Source organism: Bombus bifarius, unplaced genomic scaffold (genome assembly GCF_011952205.1).
Source record: "Bombus bifarius isolate JDL3187 unplaced genomic scaffold, Bbif_JDL3187 scf7180000008165, whole genome shotgun sequence".
NCBI classification, from domain to species: domain Eukaryota; kingdom Metazoa; phylum Arthropoda; class Insecta; order Hymenoptera; family Apidae; genus Bombus; species Bombus bifarius.
Genome location: NW_022884487.1, coordinates 2166674 through 2188733, shown reverse-complemented (window position 1 = coordinate 2188733; position 22060 = coordinate 2166674). Strand labels below are relative to the sequence as shown.

General features: G+C 34.2%; 2 protein-coding genes across 20 annotated transcripts; one reads left to right on the top strand and one right to left on the bottom strand.

Moving 5' to 3' along the window:
* Positions 1 to 1070: 1070 nt before the first annotated feature.
* Positions 1071 to 10236, top strand: LOC117209108. The gene is made up of 3 exons (XM_033450753.1): positions 1071 to 1360; positions 2119 to 2236; positions 8173 to 10236. The coding sequence occupies exons 1-3, from the start codon at positions 1211 to 1213 to the stop codon at positions 8361 to 8363; spliced, it is 459 nt and encodes a 152-aa protein (XP_033306644.1). The 5' UTR covers positions 1071 to 1210; the 3' UTR covers positions 8364 to 10236.
* A 171-nt stretch (positions 10237 to 10407) lies between these two features.
* Positions 10408 to 20527, bottom strand: LOC117209104 (transcriptional repressor p66-beta). Of its 19 annotated transcripts, none has more exons than XM_033450728.1 (10): positions 19576 to 20526; positions 17323 to 17849; positions 16995 to 17063; positions 16301 to 16584; positions 15968 to 16193; positions 15592 to 15898; positions 15366 to 15431; positions 14656 to 15089; positions 14273 to 14574; positions 10408 to 14193 (listed from the first exon to the last, which is right to left on the bottom strand). In XM_033450728.1, the coding sequence occupies exons 3-10, from the start codon at positions 17042 to 17044 to the stop codon at positions 13937 to 13939; spliced, it is 1926 nt and encodes a 641-aa protein (XP_033306619.1). In that variant the 5' UTR covers positions 17045 to 17063; positions 17323 to 17849; positions 19576 to 20526; the 3' UTR covers positions 10408 to 13936. The 19 variants fall into 19 exon arrangements, with proteins under 19 accessions (XP_033306619.1, XP_033306620.1, XP_033306625.1 ...); XM_033450729.1 differs by having other exon boundaries at positions 17323 to 17800; XM_033450734.1 differs by having other exon boundaries at positions 16301 to 16581; positions 19576 to 20524.
* Positions 20528 to 22060: the final 1533 nt, after the last annotated feature.

The following is a 22060-nucleotide window of genomic DNA, read 5'->3' as shown; positions in this document are numbered from 1 at the left end:
GACGTAGCAAATAGAAATATATTCCTATAATATAAATATATATGATATTATATAAAAGATACATAAATATGTAGAATGTATGATAGAAATTATAATACGAATATTCTTCTTTATTTTTTTTTTCACTTTTCAAAATTTTTTTAATTCAAATATATCCCCTAGATCCTAGGGAATAAAAACATTATGAGAATGGTACGCATGAATCATACCATGTGACACACAATATAACGCGGTTTTCTTTTCTTTCATTTAATACGAATATATTTTATCACGCGTGTTACATAAATTGTCTTTATTTTCTTTTTATATACGAATGTAGAATACAATACATTTCCAAATATATATTTTGCTTGAATATTTGATTATAGTAGCACAAAGAAAAATTTTATATTTGTATGATATACGCACAAATTGCACTTAATTACCGAACAACTTTTGTGCATGAAATTTGCATTTTACGTATGTATGTGTAAATATTCTTTGATGCTTTATAATTGAGGTAATATTAATGAAATTTTACAAGTAGCAGTTATCTAATTATCCCACTTGATGAAAAATTATAAAATTATAAAGAATCAAATTATTGTGCAAAAAGGTTCAGACAAACAAAAAATCAAGATGCATAGAACCATCAAAAAAATTTTAACATCGATAAACTAAATACTGTAGCAGGTATAACTATAATGTCCAATTATAATTTAAAAAAATTACAAAAACATCCAAATATTAAAAGCGCCATCTAAGCATGTCACAGTATGTGAAAAATAAATAGAAACAAGACAACTTCACCTTGAATATTTTTTATATTTCTATATATTAATGCATTTTTTGTATTTTTGCACTTACACATTTTTCATAAATGCAAAAAAAACTGCAGTCTATTTATTAGATTAAATTATAAAAAGTAAACTATATCAATCCTTTGTTAAGGAAATAAATACCGATAAAAATTAATAAAATAATTAATCTATTTATTTTAATTTGCAGGAGCAAATTTGAATATGAGCTTTAGCTATTAATCACTAGCTATGATTCGGCTCTATCTTGTATTCGTACCGCAATGTAGGATATCCCCTCCAGGAGGCAAATACGCTGGAGAAGTCAAACTGTCGGTGCGTTTCTCTGCCACCTGACCACCAGTTGTGATTTTAAATTATCCAGGACGAGGTGTGAGCTTTTTTTTCGTCGCGCGTGTTTCCATGACAACGTGATGTATTCTCGCGGTGCGTTGCTGCTACTTTGTTGCTTGTTCTTGATACTGGCTGGCCACTGTCACGAGGAAAATGTCAGCACCGTCACGGAGGAGAACGCGCTAGCAAAATTGGTTAAAATGTTCTCCAAGCCTGGAGCGTTTAAACGAGTAAGATTTAAACATTAAAACTTTAGTAGTTTAATTTTATCTGTCTTCATAAAACAATGTAATAATAATAATAGAAGCGATGTATAGCAGATTACATTATTTCATATCATAATAATTAACTTCTTCATTATTTTCTTTTTTTCTTGATAGGTAATTTTTTAAAAATTGTATAATCTCAAGTGACAGACGCGGTGATGTTGTTTGTCGAGTGATTATTTTTCTCTCCTTTTTTTTTTTTTTTTTTTAGAGAAAGTAAAATTAAAAATTCAGATTTAGAAATGTTTTTGAATCTTGACTTTTGCACTCTAATTAACAAAAATACGCATGCGCATTGAATAAACACGCTAAGGACGAGGCTGATAAAAGTGCCGGCACTTCTCGACACTTCTCGTTGCGTAACGAAAATCGTAATCGAAGAATATTTATGTACTCACGATTACATGTTTCCGAATTGCAATAACCACAAGGATGCCACGCAGAAATCAATAGACATTGTTCTAACAAATATTTTATCTAACTCTTTTTTCAACACAAAACTGTAAACATTTAAAAGTCAAAACAAGAAATTGTATCACTATTCTATTATTTTAAATTGAATAATAATTATATAGAATTAGATCATTACATTACATATTTCAAATAGCATAAATAATTACACGTTAAATCTTTCTCGATATTTCCTAGAATTCAGAATTAAAAAAGAAAACGCGCATTGCTAGTTTTGCGGATGCGATAAAGCTTATCCGATTAACTTTCAGATTAACGCAATATTCGGTGAAAATTCGATCGAGGAGCTGTACACGTCTTGCCCGAAAGGCGAGGAGGGTCTCGAATGCAGAAGAGCCGAGGCCAGACGATCCGTTGACTGTCCTGAAGGTAATCGACCAAGGATTCCAAAATTTTATGCACGTACACTCGTAAACACACATACAGTATACAGTTGCTCATGAAAGTATTTGAACTTACCAATCTGAAATGTGTATAAAAGTTACAAGGCATTTATTGCAAGTATATTTTCAGTAAAAAATGAATACGTATATATAAAGCATGCATAGCTACCTTAAATAAATAATAAGTGTTAAAGATGGCCCCACAAAATTTTGTAACATATTAGTAGATTGCGAATGTTTAAGTATTTATAGAAAATTTGAAGGTTGTATATTTGCAGAATGTATATGATAGTCAAAAATATATAAAATATCCAAAATAAACAACATAATATTTAGTCGGTGAATACAAACTGTACCTATTTTACGTCTGTTTAATTAGGTTCACAAAGATATGAACTTGTATAAATATCTGCAATTTACTGATTAATAGTGGATGACTGACTGTTTAAATACATTTATGATCTTCGCGAAATGTTCACTGGTACTGAATATCTTGTAGCTTCTATGTATGTACATTTTCAGATTTGTTTCAAATTTTACCGATGTAATCATAATCTGTAATCTGTAATCTGTAATCGAATCTCATTTCAGTGGTAATGAAATTTCAATATATGATATATTCATAAATGCTTTCTACAAATGTCTGAATACTTTCTTGGGCCACTGTACACACACGCATGTAAAATCAATACATGCATACATCTTTGCATTCCAACAAAGCCGGCGTAATCACTGTTATGGAAAAACATATACCACTATGCGCGATGTATAATAGAGATTCTGACCTTGACATAGCCACTCCCAGACATTGTTTGCCCACGTTAAATGCACACAAACGCGCGAGAGCGTTAATCTACGAATTAGATCCGGCGCAGCGTTGGATCGAACGTTGTCTCTTGATTTTTTTCGCATTCAACCGTATTCATCGTGGCGCAATAAATCACTTTCCCAGGAATGATGCTCGTACCGGTTAGGAAACATTTCTGCTTTTACTTTGAGAACGTGAGCGTATATAGGTTTATGGTCATTTGGGGGGGGGGGGGTCATAACGAAAAAAGTAAAATAATTTTTGTAGTAAATTTCTGTCTTAAGGAAAGTTTAATGACTGACGGAAATGACGAAGAATGTGTTTGAGGCATAAACTAATCTTTTATTGTGCAATCATGTGCATTCTTGTAATTGAAAAATGCAGGTGCATCATTTTGATGCGATTCTGACTAAATGAAATCTCTTTTTATTCTCTATTCATTGTTTTTAATAGGCTAGTTGTTTTGTGTAAATAGTACAATTACACTGTTGCATATGTACGCCAATGTAAAAAGACATAATGTATAATAATAACAAAATAATAATAACAGAAAATAATACCTACAAAAATTTTATCAAACAATATCTTTTGTTTTTTTTTTAACTAACCAGTTTATAAAAAATGTTCTATATAGTATATCATTGTTCCTAATTTTCTTTATAAAAGCATTCCCCTAACTGATGCTCTAATTATTTTAAGCAATGTAACATTAACCCTTCGCGGTTGAAGGCTTGGATACCGGCCTGGCAGCACACTTTCACTAACAACAACTTTAACACCACTTGTATAATTTACTTAGCAAGGTTTTATTAAACGTAATCGAAACATATATTACCGCCACTCCTAGACGCACATTGTTTGCATATTATTATTGCTCGGGAACATTCTTTCGTGAATCAAATGGACAGCATTGGATTGCAGTGAATCGAATAGAAAGCGATTGAAATTCGATGAAATTCAGTTCCTATAACGATGGTGATTCACCGAGACGCGATAAATCACTTTCCGCGGAGTGATGTTTAACTACTTTGGAAACGTTTCTACTTTTGCTTTGAAGATGCGGGCATAATATTAACCCTCATGACGAAGGAGGACAGTCGTTTGAAAGTTTGAAGATGTACTTTCACTAATCTCTCATCACCATAAAAATACTTCACTTATATATTATGAATTTTTCTGCTTAAAATTATTTGCAATTTTGTAGAAATTATGATTATTACAGTCTAACGTGAAATTGACTCTAGGAAATATTAACAAAATAGTCTGCAAAAAGTAAATTCTTTTCTGAAGAATGTAGGACTTCATCTAAAAGAAATATTTGTAGACTACAGAATTTATGTAAATTCATATTTTATACGTGTAATTTAAAAAATAGGATTTATGTAGAAAAATTGTACTTAATAGATGTTGTAAAGAGTATATCTATACCTTATATACTTAATATATTTTTGCATATGATATGCACTCTGTATATTTTTGCATCTTCAAAATTTCTCATAAATGCATAAAAATCAGAATTGCTTGTACAACAAAGAATCAATGCCTTTAATCGTATTCTACTGAATAAAAACACGTGTCTAATTTATCGATGATGAATAACATTCTGCAATCAATGTGAGAATGTGGGATCAATTTTAATAAATTTCAATTTGTTCGTTAGTTATACTTAGAATTATCTCTAGACCAAGGAAATTCCAATTTCATAGAACTAGCAGACAGTGCAAAAATAGAAAATCAAGAGGAACGTTTACTTTTACCACACGTGTCCTTGCGATTCTTTTCCAAGAGGAAACCTCGTCTAACGTCCGCAATAATTTGTATCGGCCGAGCATTTGTGCCATCTCGCGTCACTCCTTTCACCTTTCGACAATCAGAGCAACAATAATTTAACCTTCTAATCATCTCAGTTAGAATGTACACAACTGCGAAAAATTAACAACATGCTTACTTTCTTTGAATATAAAGTTTTTTCTCCTTACCTCTTTTCTTTCCTATTCTGTATTCTTTTTTGATGAAAAGATGCACACATAGGTGACGCTGTAACACACTCTTCGCTGCTTTTGAGGAAGATGTAAACTGCGAGATTAGAATTGAGATTTAAAACTGTATATGCAGTGATGAGCAAAAGTGTAAACACACTCCGCTGATTTTATGTAAAAGGCGATACTACGACTAATTTTTAATAGTAACTACAAGCTACATCTGATTAACGAAATGTAATAGTTCATTTTCATTAACATTAATAATGTACAGAATATTTTATAATAATTGTGTTTTGAAACAATGTTTAAAGTTTTGCACGTTTCGTCAGAAACATTTATGATAGAATGTAAATGTCAGGGAAACGAAACTGTCAATAAGCACTGATTGTCCATTGTTTCACAGTCAACTGTACCACACCATTGTTAGATTACTTTTCAGTTTGATATGCTTGATCCAAGATGAAGCCACTTAGTGAAGATAAAAAGAACAGTATTATTTGTTTGTGTGATAAAGATTTGTCGTTGTGGCAAATTGCAGAGAAATGTGGTGTCAGTCATACGACAGTTGCAAGAATAAGAAAAAAGTATGTTAGTGCACCAAATTCTTCACAAAACGGTAGACCGCGACTTATTTCGGAAAAAAGACAGTAAACCAGCTCTTTCAAACAAAAATATTAAATTACGAAAACAATTTGTTGACACCTACAAAGAATGGACGATCGAAGATTGGAAAAGAGTTATATGGAGTGACGAAACAAGAATTAACAGATTCGAATCCGACAGAAGGTCCTGGTATTGAACTTCGTCCGAGAATAATGATCAACCAGGTGGTATAAAACAAACTATGAAGTTTGGAGGTGGCTCAATTATGTGTTGGGGTTGCTTTACTCACAGAGGTGTTGGTCCCTTGGTTCGAATCGAAGGTATAATGCGAAAAGAGCATTATTTGACAATTCTACAGTAATTTACCTTCTGTAGTTAATTCTATTGGATATAATGAACGCGAAGTAGTATTTCAACAAGACGGGGATTCTAAGCATACTGCGAAAATAGTTAAAACTTGGCTAGAAAATCAAAATTTTTCTGTGATAAAGTGGCCAGCACAAAGTCCGGATATGAATCCGATCGAAAATTTGTGGTCCATTTTGAAAAGAAGGCTGGCAAAATATAATAATCCACCTTCAGGGGTTCATGAATTATGGGAAAGAACACAACAGGAATGGTATAATATTGAACCACAAATAATTAAAAATTTAATTGACAGTATGCCTCGTAAATTAAAAACATTAAAAAAAAGTAAAGGAAAGTGGACGAAATACTAGGTTGAAACCTTAATTCGACGAGTATAATTAAAGTGCAGAACTGTAAACATGGTTTGAGATATCCATTTTTGTAAAATGTTCTGTACATTATTAATGTTAATGAAAACGAACTATTACATTTTGTTAATCAGATGCAGCTTGTAGTTACTGTTACCTAATCTTTACCGATTACTTGAAAAATTAGTCGTATTATCGTCTTCTACATAAAATCAGCGGAGCGTGTTTACACTTTTGCTCGTCTCTGTATCTAGAACTGATCCAGAATCTTGGTATTATCAAAGAGGGAATTTTTTCTCTGATATTATATAACTATAATTTAAGCTGTTAGCTTATGTTACGACGCAGCAAATTGTATCAACAACGACTGAAAAACCACTCCAACAACCTGGCCACAAATCTGCTGGATTCCTACGAAGTACGTGAAAGACTGAAGAGATTTCATTTTCTGCATAACAGCTAAACAATGTTATTGTAGTATACCATTGTGTGTATTTACATTTAAGTCAACCTAAGCCGTCATAATCACGTTCATTACCATTGGATGGTAAATTGTATATATGCAGATATTAAAAAAAACTTACCTTAATAAAATTAGTCTTAATTTTAATTACCTAGTGCAGATAAAAGTAGAAGTCCTTTAGTTAAAAATTAGTCTAATATAGAATTTTTACTAACCTAAAAATGGAAAATTAATCGAAGATAGAATTACTACTGATGACAGTATACCTTGAATTTCCTCACTAAAATTTGCATTCATATATAAATGGATCAAACCTCTTTAATTTTTCCGCATATATATCTATATTCATTTTTTAATTCATTTGAATTACTTGTTACTATAAATAATGATTAGAAATTATTTTATTTTAGAAAATAGGCAATGCAGATTGTAAAAAATGTAGGAAGTTGAATCATAAACTGATACTATTATGACAGAATAAAAAGCAATGTTCTATTATCGAACTAGTCGTATCTAAAAGAACAACGATTTGTCTCAATTCTGAACCAGTTACTACATGAAAAATACACACGTGCGGCATATATGATACGCGATACGCTTTGCTTCTGTTCCTCTGTTCCCCCTTTCGCGTTACGCTTATTTAACGTAAAGAGTCAAGTGTCTCGTGATGCAAGTGCGTTGCGTAGGTAATGGAATTGCAATCGAGATGAAGAGGCAGATAGAAAAGTCGAATAACTATCAAAGAGGGCCTATTTCAAAATATTAAAACACTATGTAGTACCATTTTTGATAGTAATATGTAAAATCAATAAATGTAAGATTAAGTAACGTGTAATAAATGAATGTAATAAATCATAGTGGTATTAGTCAACTCGTTATTAATTTTAAGGTCATGAAAATATGTCGTAGCAGAGAAAAAGGTTATAACTCACTTAATTATGAAAGTGTAGATGAATTGCAGTAATGATAGGTTGAAATGCGTGATTGTATTTAAATTCTCAAAATGTCGACTTACTCTACTATGATTTTCCCATCGTATTAAGAAATCTAGATAAAGGATGTCGAATAATTAAATTTTCCAATGATTCAATTGGATCAGATTGTCAAAAAGTAAACATAATCAAAGTTACCATTTTACGCTATCCATGGAGTTTGAATCTAAAGCATCATGATCTGGAGTTCATTGCCATTATCGGTAATTCACGTAATTGGCTTCATGCAATTACTAATTTGTTTAATAGTTTATACCTTATTTTCATATAATTTATTAGATCGGTAAGAGTACCGATTATAAATAAACGATTCGCAAATTTCATCTATGGGTCAATTAATTCTTTTTGCGTTTTCCAGGTGACTGTTACTGCTACAATTGCGCCGCAGCTGGTCCTGAGTTATGGGCATCCTGTTGTCGTGAAAGCTTGCGATGCTGTTCACATCTCGCGGCGGCCTGTCGAACCTGCGACCATCCGACGTTGTATCCGTTTTGCTCAAAACACTTTAAGAAATGTCTGGTCGAGTTCAATGTAGAGAAGCAAAATTAATATTTGTTTCTCTATATCTTGATGAATCCTAGTTTCCCGCGTTTCAATTGAAACAAAATAATGATTCTATGAAATATAAGAAAACAGGATAAATCATTATACAGTGGCTCGTGAAGATAATTGAACACTTATAGAGACTCTTCATGAATACATTATGCGCGCAATACAAAAGAATTTGAAATTTCATTAGCACTGTAATGAGTAGGATGCGAATTTTTATTCATTTATAGAAAATTTAAAATTGCAAAAACGCACGAGATGCATATGACATGCAACATATTCAAAGTATAGTTATTATAAAACTATCATTTAGTTAGTATAGTTGCTATAAAACAAAGTATACTTATTATAATATACAATAATTGAAAGATGAAAATTCCTACTTAAATATCATTTCTTTAATTAGATTTGTAAAAATACGGATCTGTATAAAAATCCGTAGTCTAATAATCAGATGATACGACAATTATGATTATATTAATAAAATTTGGAATTTAAAAATGTATATACAAGTTAAAAATATACCAAAGTAATTAAACAATCTATTATTCATAATATTAGTCAGAAAATCAGCAAAAATAGGGATCATATTTTTCCTTTCCTCAAATGTTAAACATAATCCCACAAAATATTGTAGCTTAGTAATATAATAAATAACTAATTGTTTAATTATTTTGGTGTATCTTGTAAGTTTTATATAAATTTTCAAATTGGTTCCAAATTTTACCAATAGATTCGCAATAATCATATCTCATTACAGTGCTACCAGTTTTGACAAATTTCGTATAACGCACCTAATATATCCATAAAAATTTTTCATGACAACTATTGTAATACTTTTGCCAACCACTGTACGTAAATGGTAATACTTTCTAAACTTTGAACCAGAAATAAGAGAGAAAGAGAGAGATTGTGACAAACGAAGATACATCTCTCTGCAGCGATATGTACTATATATCGTGACTAAATATATACTATAATCACACTAGGATACAAAGCAGGAAAAGGAATTCGTAGAAAATAGTAACGCAACAGGAAAGAAGGCAAGTTCGCGTAGGCTAACTAAATCGGTATCGTATTCTTGCATAAGTTGAAAGTTTTACGCCGAGTTTCTAAATATAGCGCTTATCTTTCGACTTGCTAAACTGGTCCCCAGTTTCAATTTTTTGCCACGTTACATTTCGTACCGGCCAGGGCAGTGCGAGAAACGAGACGCAGCGATAAAATCGTACCTGAACTCGTGCTAGAACATGGCTAAAAAACGCATGCTTCGTTTTCATTTGCGGGACGGCGTATGAAGAGGAAAAGCAACATAGCGGATTCATTGCAGAGGAGAGTGTAACAACGGAAAGGGAACCATTACATCGTCCGATATCTTTGTACTAAGGCTCAACGATGAGAAAACGTGTCCGTGTACAGAGAAAAAAGAATCAATAAAAAAAAGATAATAAGAACAAAAGGAGTATTAGAGTTTGTAATGACGAAATTCTTGAGCGTTCATAGATCAATGTACAAACATAGTAAAAAATTAATGGTACCTCCTAAAGACTAAACGATCGCAGGCCATTTAATCCGCCGCTTTATAGGTATCTTAACGATTATCGAAAACGTGTTCGAGTTACGCGAGTTACTGTCCAAGCGATAGACAAGAAGTAACACAGACGGTTCGATAAGTTACACATTTACAAAAGTGTCTCGTCGAGATTCGAAACGCACGAAAATGACACAAACACTTGCTTCGAGAAAATTCTTCTCTTCGACGGATTTGTTTTCACTTTGTTTTTTTTCATTCATTTTTTTCTTTTACATGTAACATTAAAAGCTGACAACGTTTTTCGAGAGTACAAATAATAAATCATCACTCGAGATACAATCATTGATAAGCTTTATTCGTGTAGTCTCCAGAGTATTCGGTAATCTGTACTTTTTTTTTTTTTTTTTTTTTGTTAAAACTACTAATCCTATAAATTGTGGGGGCAGAGATTCTCATCAGGTAGTCAGACTTAAAAGATACAATCATTTGAATTCAGTTTCATTTCTCTTCTTTTCTATCTTTAGACGTAATAAATTTAATAATGTGCCTAACAAACCATTTTGTACATTCTTAATTTGTATTTTCCGTTTTCACATGTTCTTTTTCGAATCATTTCAGCGTGTTTTCTGTGTCCCCACGAAATATCGGACCTCGTTTTCGTTTACACATTTTATTTTCTGTTCCAAATACCTTATATAGAATACTATTCCGCGATGTTCGAAGTTCTATATTGCTTTACCTATATATCAGATCGAAACTTGGATTCGTTTCGTTTTCTTTGTTGTTTCTTATTCCATATATTTTACACTACCGCCCTGCAAATGCAGTATATGTGTTTTTTTCCTTCATTTGTTTTTCCGTATTCTTCTCGAAGCGAAAAAAATTTGTTTCCATTTTTTCCTCATTTTTTCCATTTTCTTCTTTCCTGTTTAGAATATAAAATTATACTTTCGTACTACAGAGTACTTTCAATTCTTAAATCAGCACCACACAGAGGTGAAAGACAAGACTAGAAAGGAAGATAGGAAGAAACGTATTAGTTGTTTTTTCATTTTCATTTCTTTTCTTTTGTTGTTTGCGTTATTCGTTCTTTTCTTTTCGAACACTCGTTTCGCGTTACCATGTGAAAAAATGCAATGTAATTATTTTGAACGTTCTCCCACTATCGCGTAAAATTCAAAGCAATCGTAATCGACGATCAATCTGATAAATCGTCGATCACGCGAAACGTCTTACGTGATTTCGGCAGTCATGAGATTGACGATGCTGCATGCATCTTCACTTTTTCTTTTATTCTGTTTCTTTTTTCTTAATGGAACAATTATACATTTGTTGAAGAAAGGGAGGTTGGTAACAAAACGCAGATATCTGGTATATACATAATATGATAATAGCAATAAATTTAGAAATAATCCTTTATATACAAATATCGTTTGGTCCAAAAATTTAAGGTAAATTATTAAATGTTAATGTAATCAATTTTCTTTGATATTTTGCATCTTGTGCGATAAACTGATTATATTTATCACACAATATACGGAGTATAAACTAAAGCAAACATATTTTACAATAAAGTGTCTTACAAATACTATAATGATGTATTTTGAAATTAAATAACTTAACTCAAAACCTTTCCGTCATAGGTTACCCAAAGTAAGGCCCAACGATGCCAATTTAGGGTTAAAATATTCTCACTATTTTTAACTTAATGTATTTTTAACTTAATGTAAAATTTATGAAATTAAGAAGGTGAAGACATAGATGTATGTTACAAATAATTAATAAGATACAATAATTAAATTAAGATATATCGATTGTATATGATTCTTGTGCGTTAAGATACCATGCACTCCCTCGCTTCATATGTGTGATCGTAACGATGAAATACTCCGCTTTTTTTCGTTTCTACATTTCTTTTTCATTTTTTTTTTGTCTATTTTTTCTTTTGTTTACGATCAAGAGAATGACAGCGGTAGCGTCCTGGCAAAAATGACAATTGACAACAATGACATTACTTCGATTCTTCTTACACAAAAAACACAGATCTTGATCTATTATGCGATCGATAGACTTATTACGGTGTACATGTATATCAAGTATGAGTTCAAAATCTATCACGTAGTACAAAGAGAGATTGATTATGCTATTTTTAGTTTATTAACTTGTATCATATACCGAGAAATATCAAGACTACAGTTAACTATATATTTAGTGATTCGGAAATTGTGACCAAGATCGGTTAATTAGCCGGTAATCAATGAAAAATCAGATTATTTAAAAGTGGAAGTGGTAATAAGTATTGCTTGGGATGTGTGCCGGAGAGATTTTGCTTTGTTAAACTCGTTCTTTCTTTCTTTTTTCTTTTTCTCTTTTTAATGTGCAGATAAACTTTTTTTTTCGTTTTGTTCTTTTTTTCAGAAGAGAGGATTTCATAAAAATTCGGCGATCTGCCACATAAATCGTTTTTCTTTTGTTTCTTCCTTCAGGAAAAACTTCGGATACATACGATCTGTTTAAATTCATTAAATACTTTTACATCAACGTGACACATGAAATCAATCGCGCTATCATTAGTAATTTACATCTTAATCGATAGATTTTCTTTCTTTCTTTTCTCCATTTTTTTTATATATTCTTCTTCGTTCCACGTCTTTTTTTTTTTTACTTTTTTACTTTTCCTTTTTTAAATACATCCTGCATCAAAATGAGCCTGAAAAAGTCTTATCACGAAATTCCTACGATTTGTGCGCGAATGACATTCGTGTCACTCTATCTATTCTTTTAAACATGTTGAATACTCATTCTCTGTTCTTCCGTAATAACGACAAAAAAAGAAAAATAAAAAAAGAAAAAAACGGAAAACATCGCTATCACACCCACATTCGTTTTTTTCGCAATATCAGTGACACACATTTTTTTTATAAAGATTGTTTGTTTCTTTTTCGTTTTCTCTCATCAGTAATCTACAACTTTCTCTCTCATTCGCTCTTGCTCTCGCACTTTTTTCTTTCGTAATTATTATAATTGTCTTAAAAATACTCACAGTTTGAAGAAAATAAAGAGATATACACATAGCACAGGTACCGCTGATGGTTAAAAAAATTATTCAAACCAGCGACAAAGGTTGGCTTAACTATAATATATCAAGGGTCTAAAAAAGATCCCATTTTCTTCTCAATTTTACTTTACCTCACGTACTTATACGTGTTCACTTTCTCATTCTCACTTTCTTTCTTTCCCTCTCTCGCTCGTTCGTTCACTCTCTTCCTCTCCGATTATGTCTACTATTGTGGATCAACCAATTTTTTTTATGATCATGTAACACTTAGTACTGTCTTTAGTGCCTTATAAATGTCCACTTGGTTCTTTATGTAGATACAATATATATAATGTAATAATTGAAGCAATTATATTCATTTATGTGCGTCCAAGTTATTATGCACTTACTTTGATTGACATTCACCTATTATTCTTTTGCAATATTGTTAGTACCAACATAATGTAGCACGAAAAACAAAATAACAGATATTGCTCTTAGAAGAAACCAATTAGAGAATTTTTTAATTGTTGACCTTTGAGTTAAACGTGAACATTTAATTCTCTCTCTCCCTTTGAAAATCACCAAGGGAATTGCGCTAATTATCATTTGTGTATTATTAACTGAAAGTTTAGATTTGTTCGAGACGACAAAACATCGAACCTTCCGGGCAACAATCAAAACTCACACTCACACGTCAATGCATATCCACAAAATGATGGTTAAAATTCTTCCATTTTCACAATAATACAGGAAGTGTCTTGTTCCATTGTTCCAAGTTTGAGCTTCATATTGTAAATAAAGATACCAATCGTACACAGATCGGTACATTATTCTAAAACTGTCATGAAAGTGTAACAATCACACTCCATTGAAAAATTTCCATTTAGTACATTATCATGGAAAAAGAATACGAGTATCCTTATTTCTCAATATTTTCTAACACAGTTCTGCACAGTTTTATTTATTTGTGTTTAATGGTCGATCTTTAAATGCGTCCGGTTACGTTTTCCAATTATGTGGATGGGCTCGAGGTGGTGCCTGGTTGCCCTGTGCTTGAGATGCTTGTGATGGAATCATATCAAGCAAATATTGGCGTTGCAAGTCTGCCGCTTGTCGTTGTAATTCTGCGAGACCTTTCCCGCCAGCTTGCGCCATTGCTATTTGGTAGGGATATAATATCGAGGTAAATGGTGGCATCATGTGAGCAGGAAGAGGTTGATGAGGTGGCAGGCCTGGTACAGGATTTTTTGCCAGTTCTGAAAATAGGATCGACCACATTTTTATTTTTAACACGCGACATGTAAATTTTTCAACAGGAAAGTATTTGGAAATTACCTCTGAGCAACTGTTGTTGTAAGGCAGCCGCAGCAGCGTGATGTGGGCTGAATTTTCCGCTTTCTGCCAATTTAACAAGAGGATGCTCTTGTAACTTGGGTGCTGGTGGAGTTGGTGCTAGTGTCGGTGCCGGTGGAACTTGCGGTGGAGGGGCTGGCGGTGTTGCTACTCTTCTCGTAGGAGTAGCTGCTTTAGGAACTGGTTTAGGAGCTGGTGGGTCTGGGCTAGGGCACGCTGCTTGCGCCAACCTTTGCTCTATTTCTTGTTCCTGCTGCAGTGCTTTTACAAATGCTGTTTTTAACCTTTAAATACATACATCGTGTTAATCATCTTAATAAGATATATCATTAAATTTCTATTTTGTAAATTTAAAGTTTACCAACCGATTAGTATGCTCTGCTTTAAGAGCCTTTTTAACATTGGTCGTTACACAATGTTCGCATATAACTCGAGGATCACGACCTGCTGGAGGTCTTTGGAAAGTTGCATGTTGCCCTCTTGGACCTTCCTTTTTACCACCAGTCACAGGCTTTTCCCATTTCCACACTGGTGTGAAATCCGTTTTACATTGAGTACACTCAAACGGTTCTGGAGGTGGTGGAATAGCTGGTTCTTTAGTGATAAAATCAACTACATGCTCCAGACCCACCAAGTATATAAATTCCGTATTAGACGGATTTGGCACGAAGTGCATCTCCGGTGGCGGAGGTTTCGGAGGCGGTATTTGTAACAAGGTCTTTTCGAGTTGTTTTCTTAAAGCCAATTTAGCAGCAGCCTGACGTTGTGCAGGTGTCTGATTATCATCCCTTGGTCTTTCCTGTGGTTTTAAAAATAAACATTAGATTTATAGAAAAAGACAAGGTCTTTAATAAATTCGATTGTAAATTCTCTATAAAATAAAATATTAATGTTACAAGAAATACAGAAACAAAAAGAAAAGAAGAGACAGGAAGGAAAATGGAAGTATAAGTGGATTAAATATAGAAACACAAAATGCTGTGACTGTTAGGAAGACAACAGAAAGTCGACACAATATTTAATAAAAAGTTAGATTGACAAGAGACTAAACATATACTTTGACTAGTGGATATACCTGCTCTGAAATCACAGGTGTGCTTAAGGATGCGGTGGTTTTATTTTCTTGAGGTCCAACAAGCAGCTTTGTGTTTACAAAAACACAATTATGGTTATTTACATAGTTCACAAATAATGTAAACAAGTATTTGTAAAATATAATATATACATATAAAGTATAATACTTTGAATATTTATTCATAAAAATTCTATATATATATAAAATAATAAATGATATTTTGTACCTTACTTACTTGATGTGCTGGAGTGGGTGTTGGATCTTTCGTGGACCTCTCAGTTCTGTCTGCAGGTGCATGATAATTTGACACATTTGGTGTCGCACTAGGTGGCCTGCCTCTAGGATGAGGTGGTTGTGGTATGACCATGTTAGGTGGCATTCCAGTACTAGAAGTAGAACTTCGTCCAACTGTGGGAGGTAATAACATTCCAGGTGGTGGTGCATGTAAACTACTGCTTCTACTGGGTGCAGGTTGTCCCCTAAGCAAAGGTGGTGGTGCCTTGCCTGTCCTATGACTGGAAACAGGTACGTTACTTCGATAATCGGACGTAAACATACGTTTTATTATACATGTATGCAACAAAATTCAAGTAGAATATTACCTATGAGGAGCTGGTTGTACTGTAACTGGTGGAGGTAATTTACTTGGTACTTTAGGGACAGCAGCAATGTTCTCTTTCAGTTGCTGAGATTGCCTTAATTTCTTCAGTAATACCAATTTCATTTCCTCAGATCTAAGTTCCTCTCTTAACTTTCTAAGTGTTCTCTCACGTTCAGCCAACTCATCCGATGATAATTCTTTTATTGGAGGCAAAGGAGGCATATCACCTAATAGATAGAAGTTTTTAATGTTATTAGGTATACTTATGTAAGAAAGGAATATATTTAGGCATAGTACTGAAATTATAAATAATTATACTATTTTTCTAATTAACCTTCATCGCTGTCTGCATTTCCATTCACATAACCATTTATTCTACGTTCATCAGGAGTTTCTGCATAACTTATTTCAATTCTAGGTCTAAGATTACGACGAGTTTTCCTATCATCGCCAGACTTGGGAGCCAAAATGCCTCTTGCTGCATTCTGAATATTACGTGCTTCTGGCATGTTGTTGTCCACATTAGGACTTGAAGAAAAGTGGACACCTAAATCTAATGGAACTCCTACATCACCAGAGTTAACAGTTATCGATGGAGAATTTCTCCTGCTACTGCTGCTGAAAACACACATTACTTAGTGACAAAACTGATATTATGATAAATTTTATAATGTAATAAAAAAAAAAATAAAACTATATATATCAAATAAAGAGTGAGGACTGTAAAGAATTTCATTTGAAAAAAGAATAATCTACTTTTATGTAAGAACTTCTATTTTACATTAGTGATAAGAACTTGTTTTCTTTAAAAGGTATGTTATCATAAAATATTACAATGCATTATTAACATCCAGTTTTCATAACTATAATGTAAAACAGTAGCCTTATTCCGTAATCAGAATGACGTAAACAACAGCAACTTAATACTGACATAGTTCTCAACCCTGTATCAATATACAACATTATAATCAACCAACACAAAATTTAAAAAAAAGAGAGGGAAAAAGTCGAAGTTTCTTTCAATTTACCTAACACTCAAGTCAACAACCGCATCCCCGTCCAAATCCATGGCTTCCATTCTTTCAAATTCAGCAACTCTACAAAAACACACAAGTGCTTATTTATAACACGATTTATGTGGTTCGTTTCGATTCGATCGATTCTGTAACAATAACGACACACACGACGAATGCGTATACACTTACAAAGGACTAGAAAAAAAGAATAAAAAAAAAAACATTACAAAGGACAAGATGAGACTACGAAAGTAATGAGACAGAGCGTTTCATGATACCGAAATAATTTCAAAGCTCATAGAAAAAGATTCACAGCGCGGAATAAAAATAACTGGGTTACCAAAAATTTCCGTTCGACCATTCCGTTTCATATGCACCGGAGCATCGTGGTTCTCTGCTCTTCCCTCTTTTTATTTCAAAGGCAAGTTGCGTCTCCGCTTGCAAAGGACGCAATCACAACACCACAGTAGAGCACCACCGGTAACGCGATTAATTTCGCGGTACTTAAAACGGTTGATAAAAAGATCGTGTTCGGTTTGCAAGGCGATCGGCCGATATCCACGGAAGCAAATGTTCTAACCTAACCTCTCGTGATATTCAAAGACGTTCAAAGGGAATATATCGGTGGTTCGAGATCGTGCACGAGGATATTGGCGCGCTTTGCTGAGGCTGCCGGCAGCACTATACACTGCGTGCCCTTTCCTTTCAATCTTTCTTTACCGAAAACTTGTATCTCGGAAGGAAGAATTTGATGGCGGTGACGAAAATCGAAGAATTGAATTTGATGCTTCGGAAGTGGCGTCTCGGCACAATGGCAGCTAAGCGTAGCGGTACAAGACTGTGGAAGGGGGAGAAGGGTGCCCAGTACTGCGAGGGGAGAGGTACGGTCGCACATTAATTATTTCTCCCCTCACTCCCCTGTCCCGGGTCTCTCTACCCCCTACCACACGAGTCAGCCACTCACCCACACGAACGGCATCGGGAACGGGCTAGAAACCAATCTCTCTTTCTCTTTTCCTCCGTACTCCCTTCCCTACAAATCTCTCTCTCTCTCACTCGTTTCTCTCTCTCTGCGGATTTTCCCGAATTTCGTCTCCGTACTTCTCTCCCTTTCCCTCACTCCTCCCTCGCACCCTTATGCCCTACGGGAAATCGATTTTTCGACGGAGTCCCCACTGCCGGCCTTGCCGACCAGAGGGACGAAGGAGTTGCAATGTTTTTGCAACGTATTTCATATCGTCCACGCATCTCGTAATTACTATTGTATCAAGAAACCAAGCGCGACCTCTAGGTAATACGATCTATTATCTATATGTTTTATTCCACAGTTTTTGATGTGATTCTAAACGGAGAGATATTTGATGATTGCTTCTATAAATAAGAAGGTCTTTTTTAAATGGTGGTATCTTATGCGAATGTGATTTTAGATTGTCTTAATGGCCAAAGAATTAACTAGTTCACGGAGTTTCTCTCGGATCTCCCGCCTTGCACACTTTCCAGATCACGTGACGGTGTAAGGATCTCTAAACTCGAGAATTTATGTCAACATTTTTCATTCATGTTTTATGACATTACTGTTTTACTAATGGGGAAATAATAAATGAAGAATAAGTAATATATAATTGCATTGATATTTGATTTTTGTCGACAAATGTAATATAATTATATTTTTTTTAATTTCCAGTTATGAATCGTTATAAAAATTGTCCATATTCTTTTCAATTGTATTTTGTTTTCATATGTTGTAATTGAAAACTATGAAACAAGTGTAATGTGTGAATTTTAAAGCGACCTACGACAATCTTTGACTTTCTTCGACTTAACCTAATAAATGTATTCCGCCGTCATAATAAATCGGCACTCTAATTTTGTCTTCGAGTAAATTACTTAAAAACGAACTAATTACAACAGGAACTATATTTTATCGCTTGTATTTAACCAAGCTCACGTGCAAACGATTAGAAAAGTAACCGTAAAAATAGAAAAAGCTACATGATCATGTAACAGTACTTCGATGTCCCATGTTTCTATTCTGAATATATTATTCTAACATTACGTTATCAATAAAAATATTGGAATTCATTACTCCAAGGAAAAAAGTTTGAATCATTCAATGATAGTTAACGCTAGAAGTACCACAGTTGTCAAAATTCGTAATTCTTTGTAAATTTTATAAATTTACAATGATGCATTTTTAGAAACTTTTTGTAATTTTTAATAAAGTATATGGGGATGCATTTTTTTATTTCCGTTATACCGTTATTCCGTCTTTATTTTGATTGTATAATTTCGCTTTAATTTTATTTGGTAGAAATTTCATATTTTAATCGTCGGTAGTTCTAGCGTTAATCAGGCGTGCAGTTGAAAATATCGGTGGCTGAGTGTCGAACGAGGCATACACGAACGCTGACTGGCGACGTGTGACGCCAGCTCGCACGACAACGGCGACACGCGACTCTTTATATTTCCGCGTGCACAACATATTTGCTACTACATTGATAATCGCACCTTCTCCGAAGGAACGAATGCACGGAGTATTTTGACCCCCACACATACGCCTACGCCTCTCGCGTTCAGGAAGGCACCAACGTACCTGAGAGGAGGTCAATGAAAAGGTTGATCCGAATTTGTGTAAATCGACTTGACATGCAAAGTCAGTCGACTCTTGGACATAAAACGGACGTACAAATGGGACACAATCAGACAGGTAGAGGCTAGTGTAGATAGGCAGCAGGCAAAGATGACAACCAAGAGAAGCAGCAGGTACAGAGGCACGCTGTTAGGTAGACAGTTAGGCAGGCAAGGCGGTCTGGTCGCTTTCCACTCCACTTCACTCCACTCCACTACGATATATTACTCTATACTATCGCTTACGTACAATGACATGGCGCACACGACATACCGCAGTCAGTGTACGCATACACTTCACTTCTCTTGAGTGTCCCTCCCTATCACGAGCACACTTCACCGCCTCGCGATCATACACGCGCGATTTCCGCATGTTTTCGTGAATCTTTTTCGTCTGGCGTACGCGCGCATTGTTTTAACCATGTCCCTCGCGGCTTCCTCTAAACTGTGGCTGAACCAGCTCCGTGTTGTAACAAACACGAAAACAAAATATGTACGTATACACAGAGAAAGAGAGGAAGAGAGTCTGATTAAATGGACAGGGGATGACGCGTGTCAGCAGTAACCGCGAAAACGTTCGTGACGATACGCGAATCCCAGACACCAACCTTGAGCTGCTACCTTCCGCGCAAGGAGAAAAAATTCACACCGCCTCTGCGCAAAAATTAACGAGAGTGATTCAATATGGCGGCCTTGTCCGCCGTTGATGTCTTCCCCTCCTCCATCGCTCGTTTCGCCGGGCATCGTCGCCGTCGTCACTCCCCTGCCCCTGTCGCTGTCTCTGTCTCTGCATTGGAGGTGTAATGCCGTCGTGGGTAAAGAGGGGACCCAGGGGTAGAGAGACGATGGTACGGATGGGCGGGAAGAATGGGAGAGAGAAGGGAGGTAGACAGTGGATCTTGTCGCCCCCGTTGGCCCCCGGTATCGTTTATCGGGAAAGCGCCGCCAGCTACGGGGCTTACCGGAAGCACCCCACGGACTTTGTAAATGCGCTACGAAAGGGGCTTGACAGTCGTCTAAACAAATCCACGTGCTTCTGCGCATTCCCTTCTCTTTCGAACTTACACCGGTAACCGCCAATCGAGCCACAGCTACCAAGTATTGGAGGGCATTTCAAATCGAACTGAGTTCAACTTAATACGCCGCCGACCGTGTGAATTAAGCCTCGTTATGTATGATGATGATCACGCTTGTTTTTTTTTTATGAACGATGTGTGATTGTATTCTTGTTAAATCTAGGCAGTTATGAAGTATAGGCAGTTTCTAATAATAAGATAATTCTTATCTTGTATTTTTTGTAATTGTATAAGACGTATGAAATAAATGTGTGATAATATTCAAAACAAAAACGATGATTTGACAAAACAAAAATTGTAAAAATAAATATATAGAATGTATCCTTCCTTTTTGTTAACAATGGATAGTTTATGCCTATTATAAAGATATTTTTTTATTACCAAGAAGAATTGGAACAAATTTATGAATAAATTTAATTATAAAATGACTATAACCATTGTTACTATAAATATAATATTTCTTAAAAACTTCCAATTTGATTCTGACCTTTACAATAATATGATTAATTAATGATTCATGATAATGCACAATGCAAATTTATTTTTCGATACTATTATCAAGAATAAGTTTCGCCATATATATTTACTTAAATTCTCATAATTATATACTTTGAACTTGAGAAAAAAGGGTTGACGAAAATGTTTCTGTTTACTTGGAATTTGACATTGGAACATCTAATAGCAGATAAATGATAATCGGATTAACTATCATAAGAAATTAAAAGTAACGCTGTAAAGCTTACATTCTCATTGGGAGAAACTTTCCAGAAAAAATAAATTTCATAACAGATTATTATAAAAAAATGATATTAATCACAAGTAAAAAGCTATTCAAATACAAATTTTTAATTCTAACTTTACTTTTCCTTATCAATTATCGATAGATATCAATAGGTACAGAGGCAGACACAACACAAGTCGCTTTATGCCATGCACAATTTATTAATCGATCGATACATTTTTAAAAATTGATTGATATTTGCGAAAACACTTGATTTCTATAATCAAAGAAGTAGTGTATAAATCATAGACCGGCGTACAATTCTACGGGATGTTGAAGTTGAAAGAATACTGATATTTGTTTTTCTTTTCTTTTGCGCGACGATATTAACGGTTTTGTATGTTACAAATGCTTGTTCGGAGGTTATGTAGTCCACGTACGAAAGAAAAAGATGAGGAACAACACAAATGGGCAGTCGTTAATGATCGTGGACAATTACAGCTGCGTTACAAATAATCGATTCTCAAATCGTTCGTGACAAATGTTCCAACGACCAATTCCAGTTCTTCTCCTCGAAATATACCTTTTCAGTGCAAAAAGGTACACTTTCAGAAACACGAAGATGGGAACTCTTCTGTCACGAATGATAGGAA

Coding starts and splice junctions, on each gene's coding strand:
- LOC117209108 (XM_033450753.1), top strand. CDS start 1,211: ATGTATTCTCGCGGTGCGTTGCTGCTACTTTGTTGCTTGTTCTTGATA. Junction 1,361..2,118: donor AGCCTGGAGCGTTTAAACGA/GTAAGATTTAAA, acceptor ATTAACTTTCAG/ATTAACGCAATATTCGGTGA. Junction 2,237..8,172: donor ATCCGTTGACTGTCCTGAAG/GTAATCGACCAA, acceptor TGCGTTTTCCAG/GTGACTGTTACTGCTACAAT.
- LOC117209104 (XM_033450722.1), bottom strand. Junction 15,090..15,365: donor CACCTGTGATTTCAGAGCAG/GTATATCCACTA, acceptor TTAAAACCACAG/GAAAGACCAAGGGATGATAA. Junction 14,575..14,655: donor AAAGCAGAGCATACTAATCG/GTTGGTAAACTT, acceptor ATGTATTTAAAG/GTTAAAAACAGCATTTGTAA.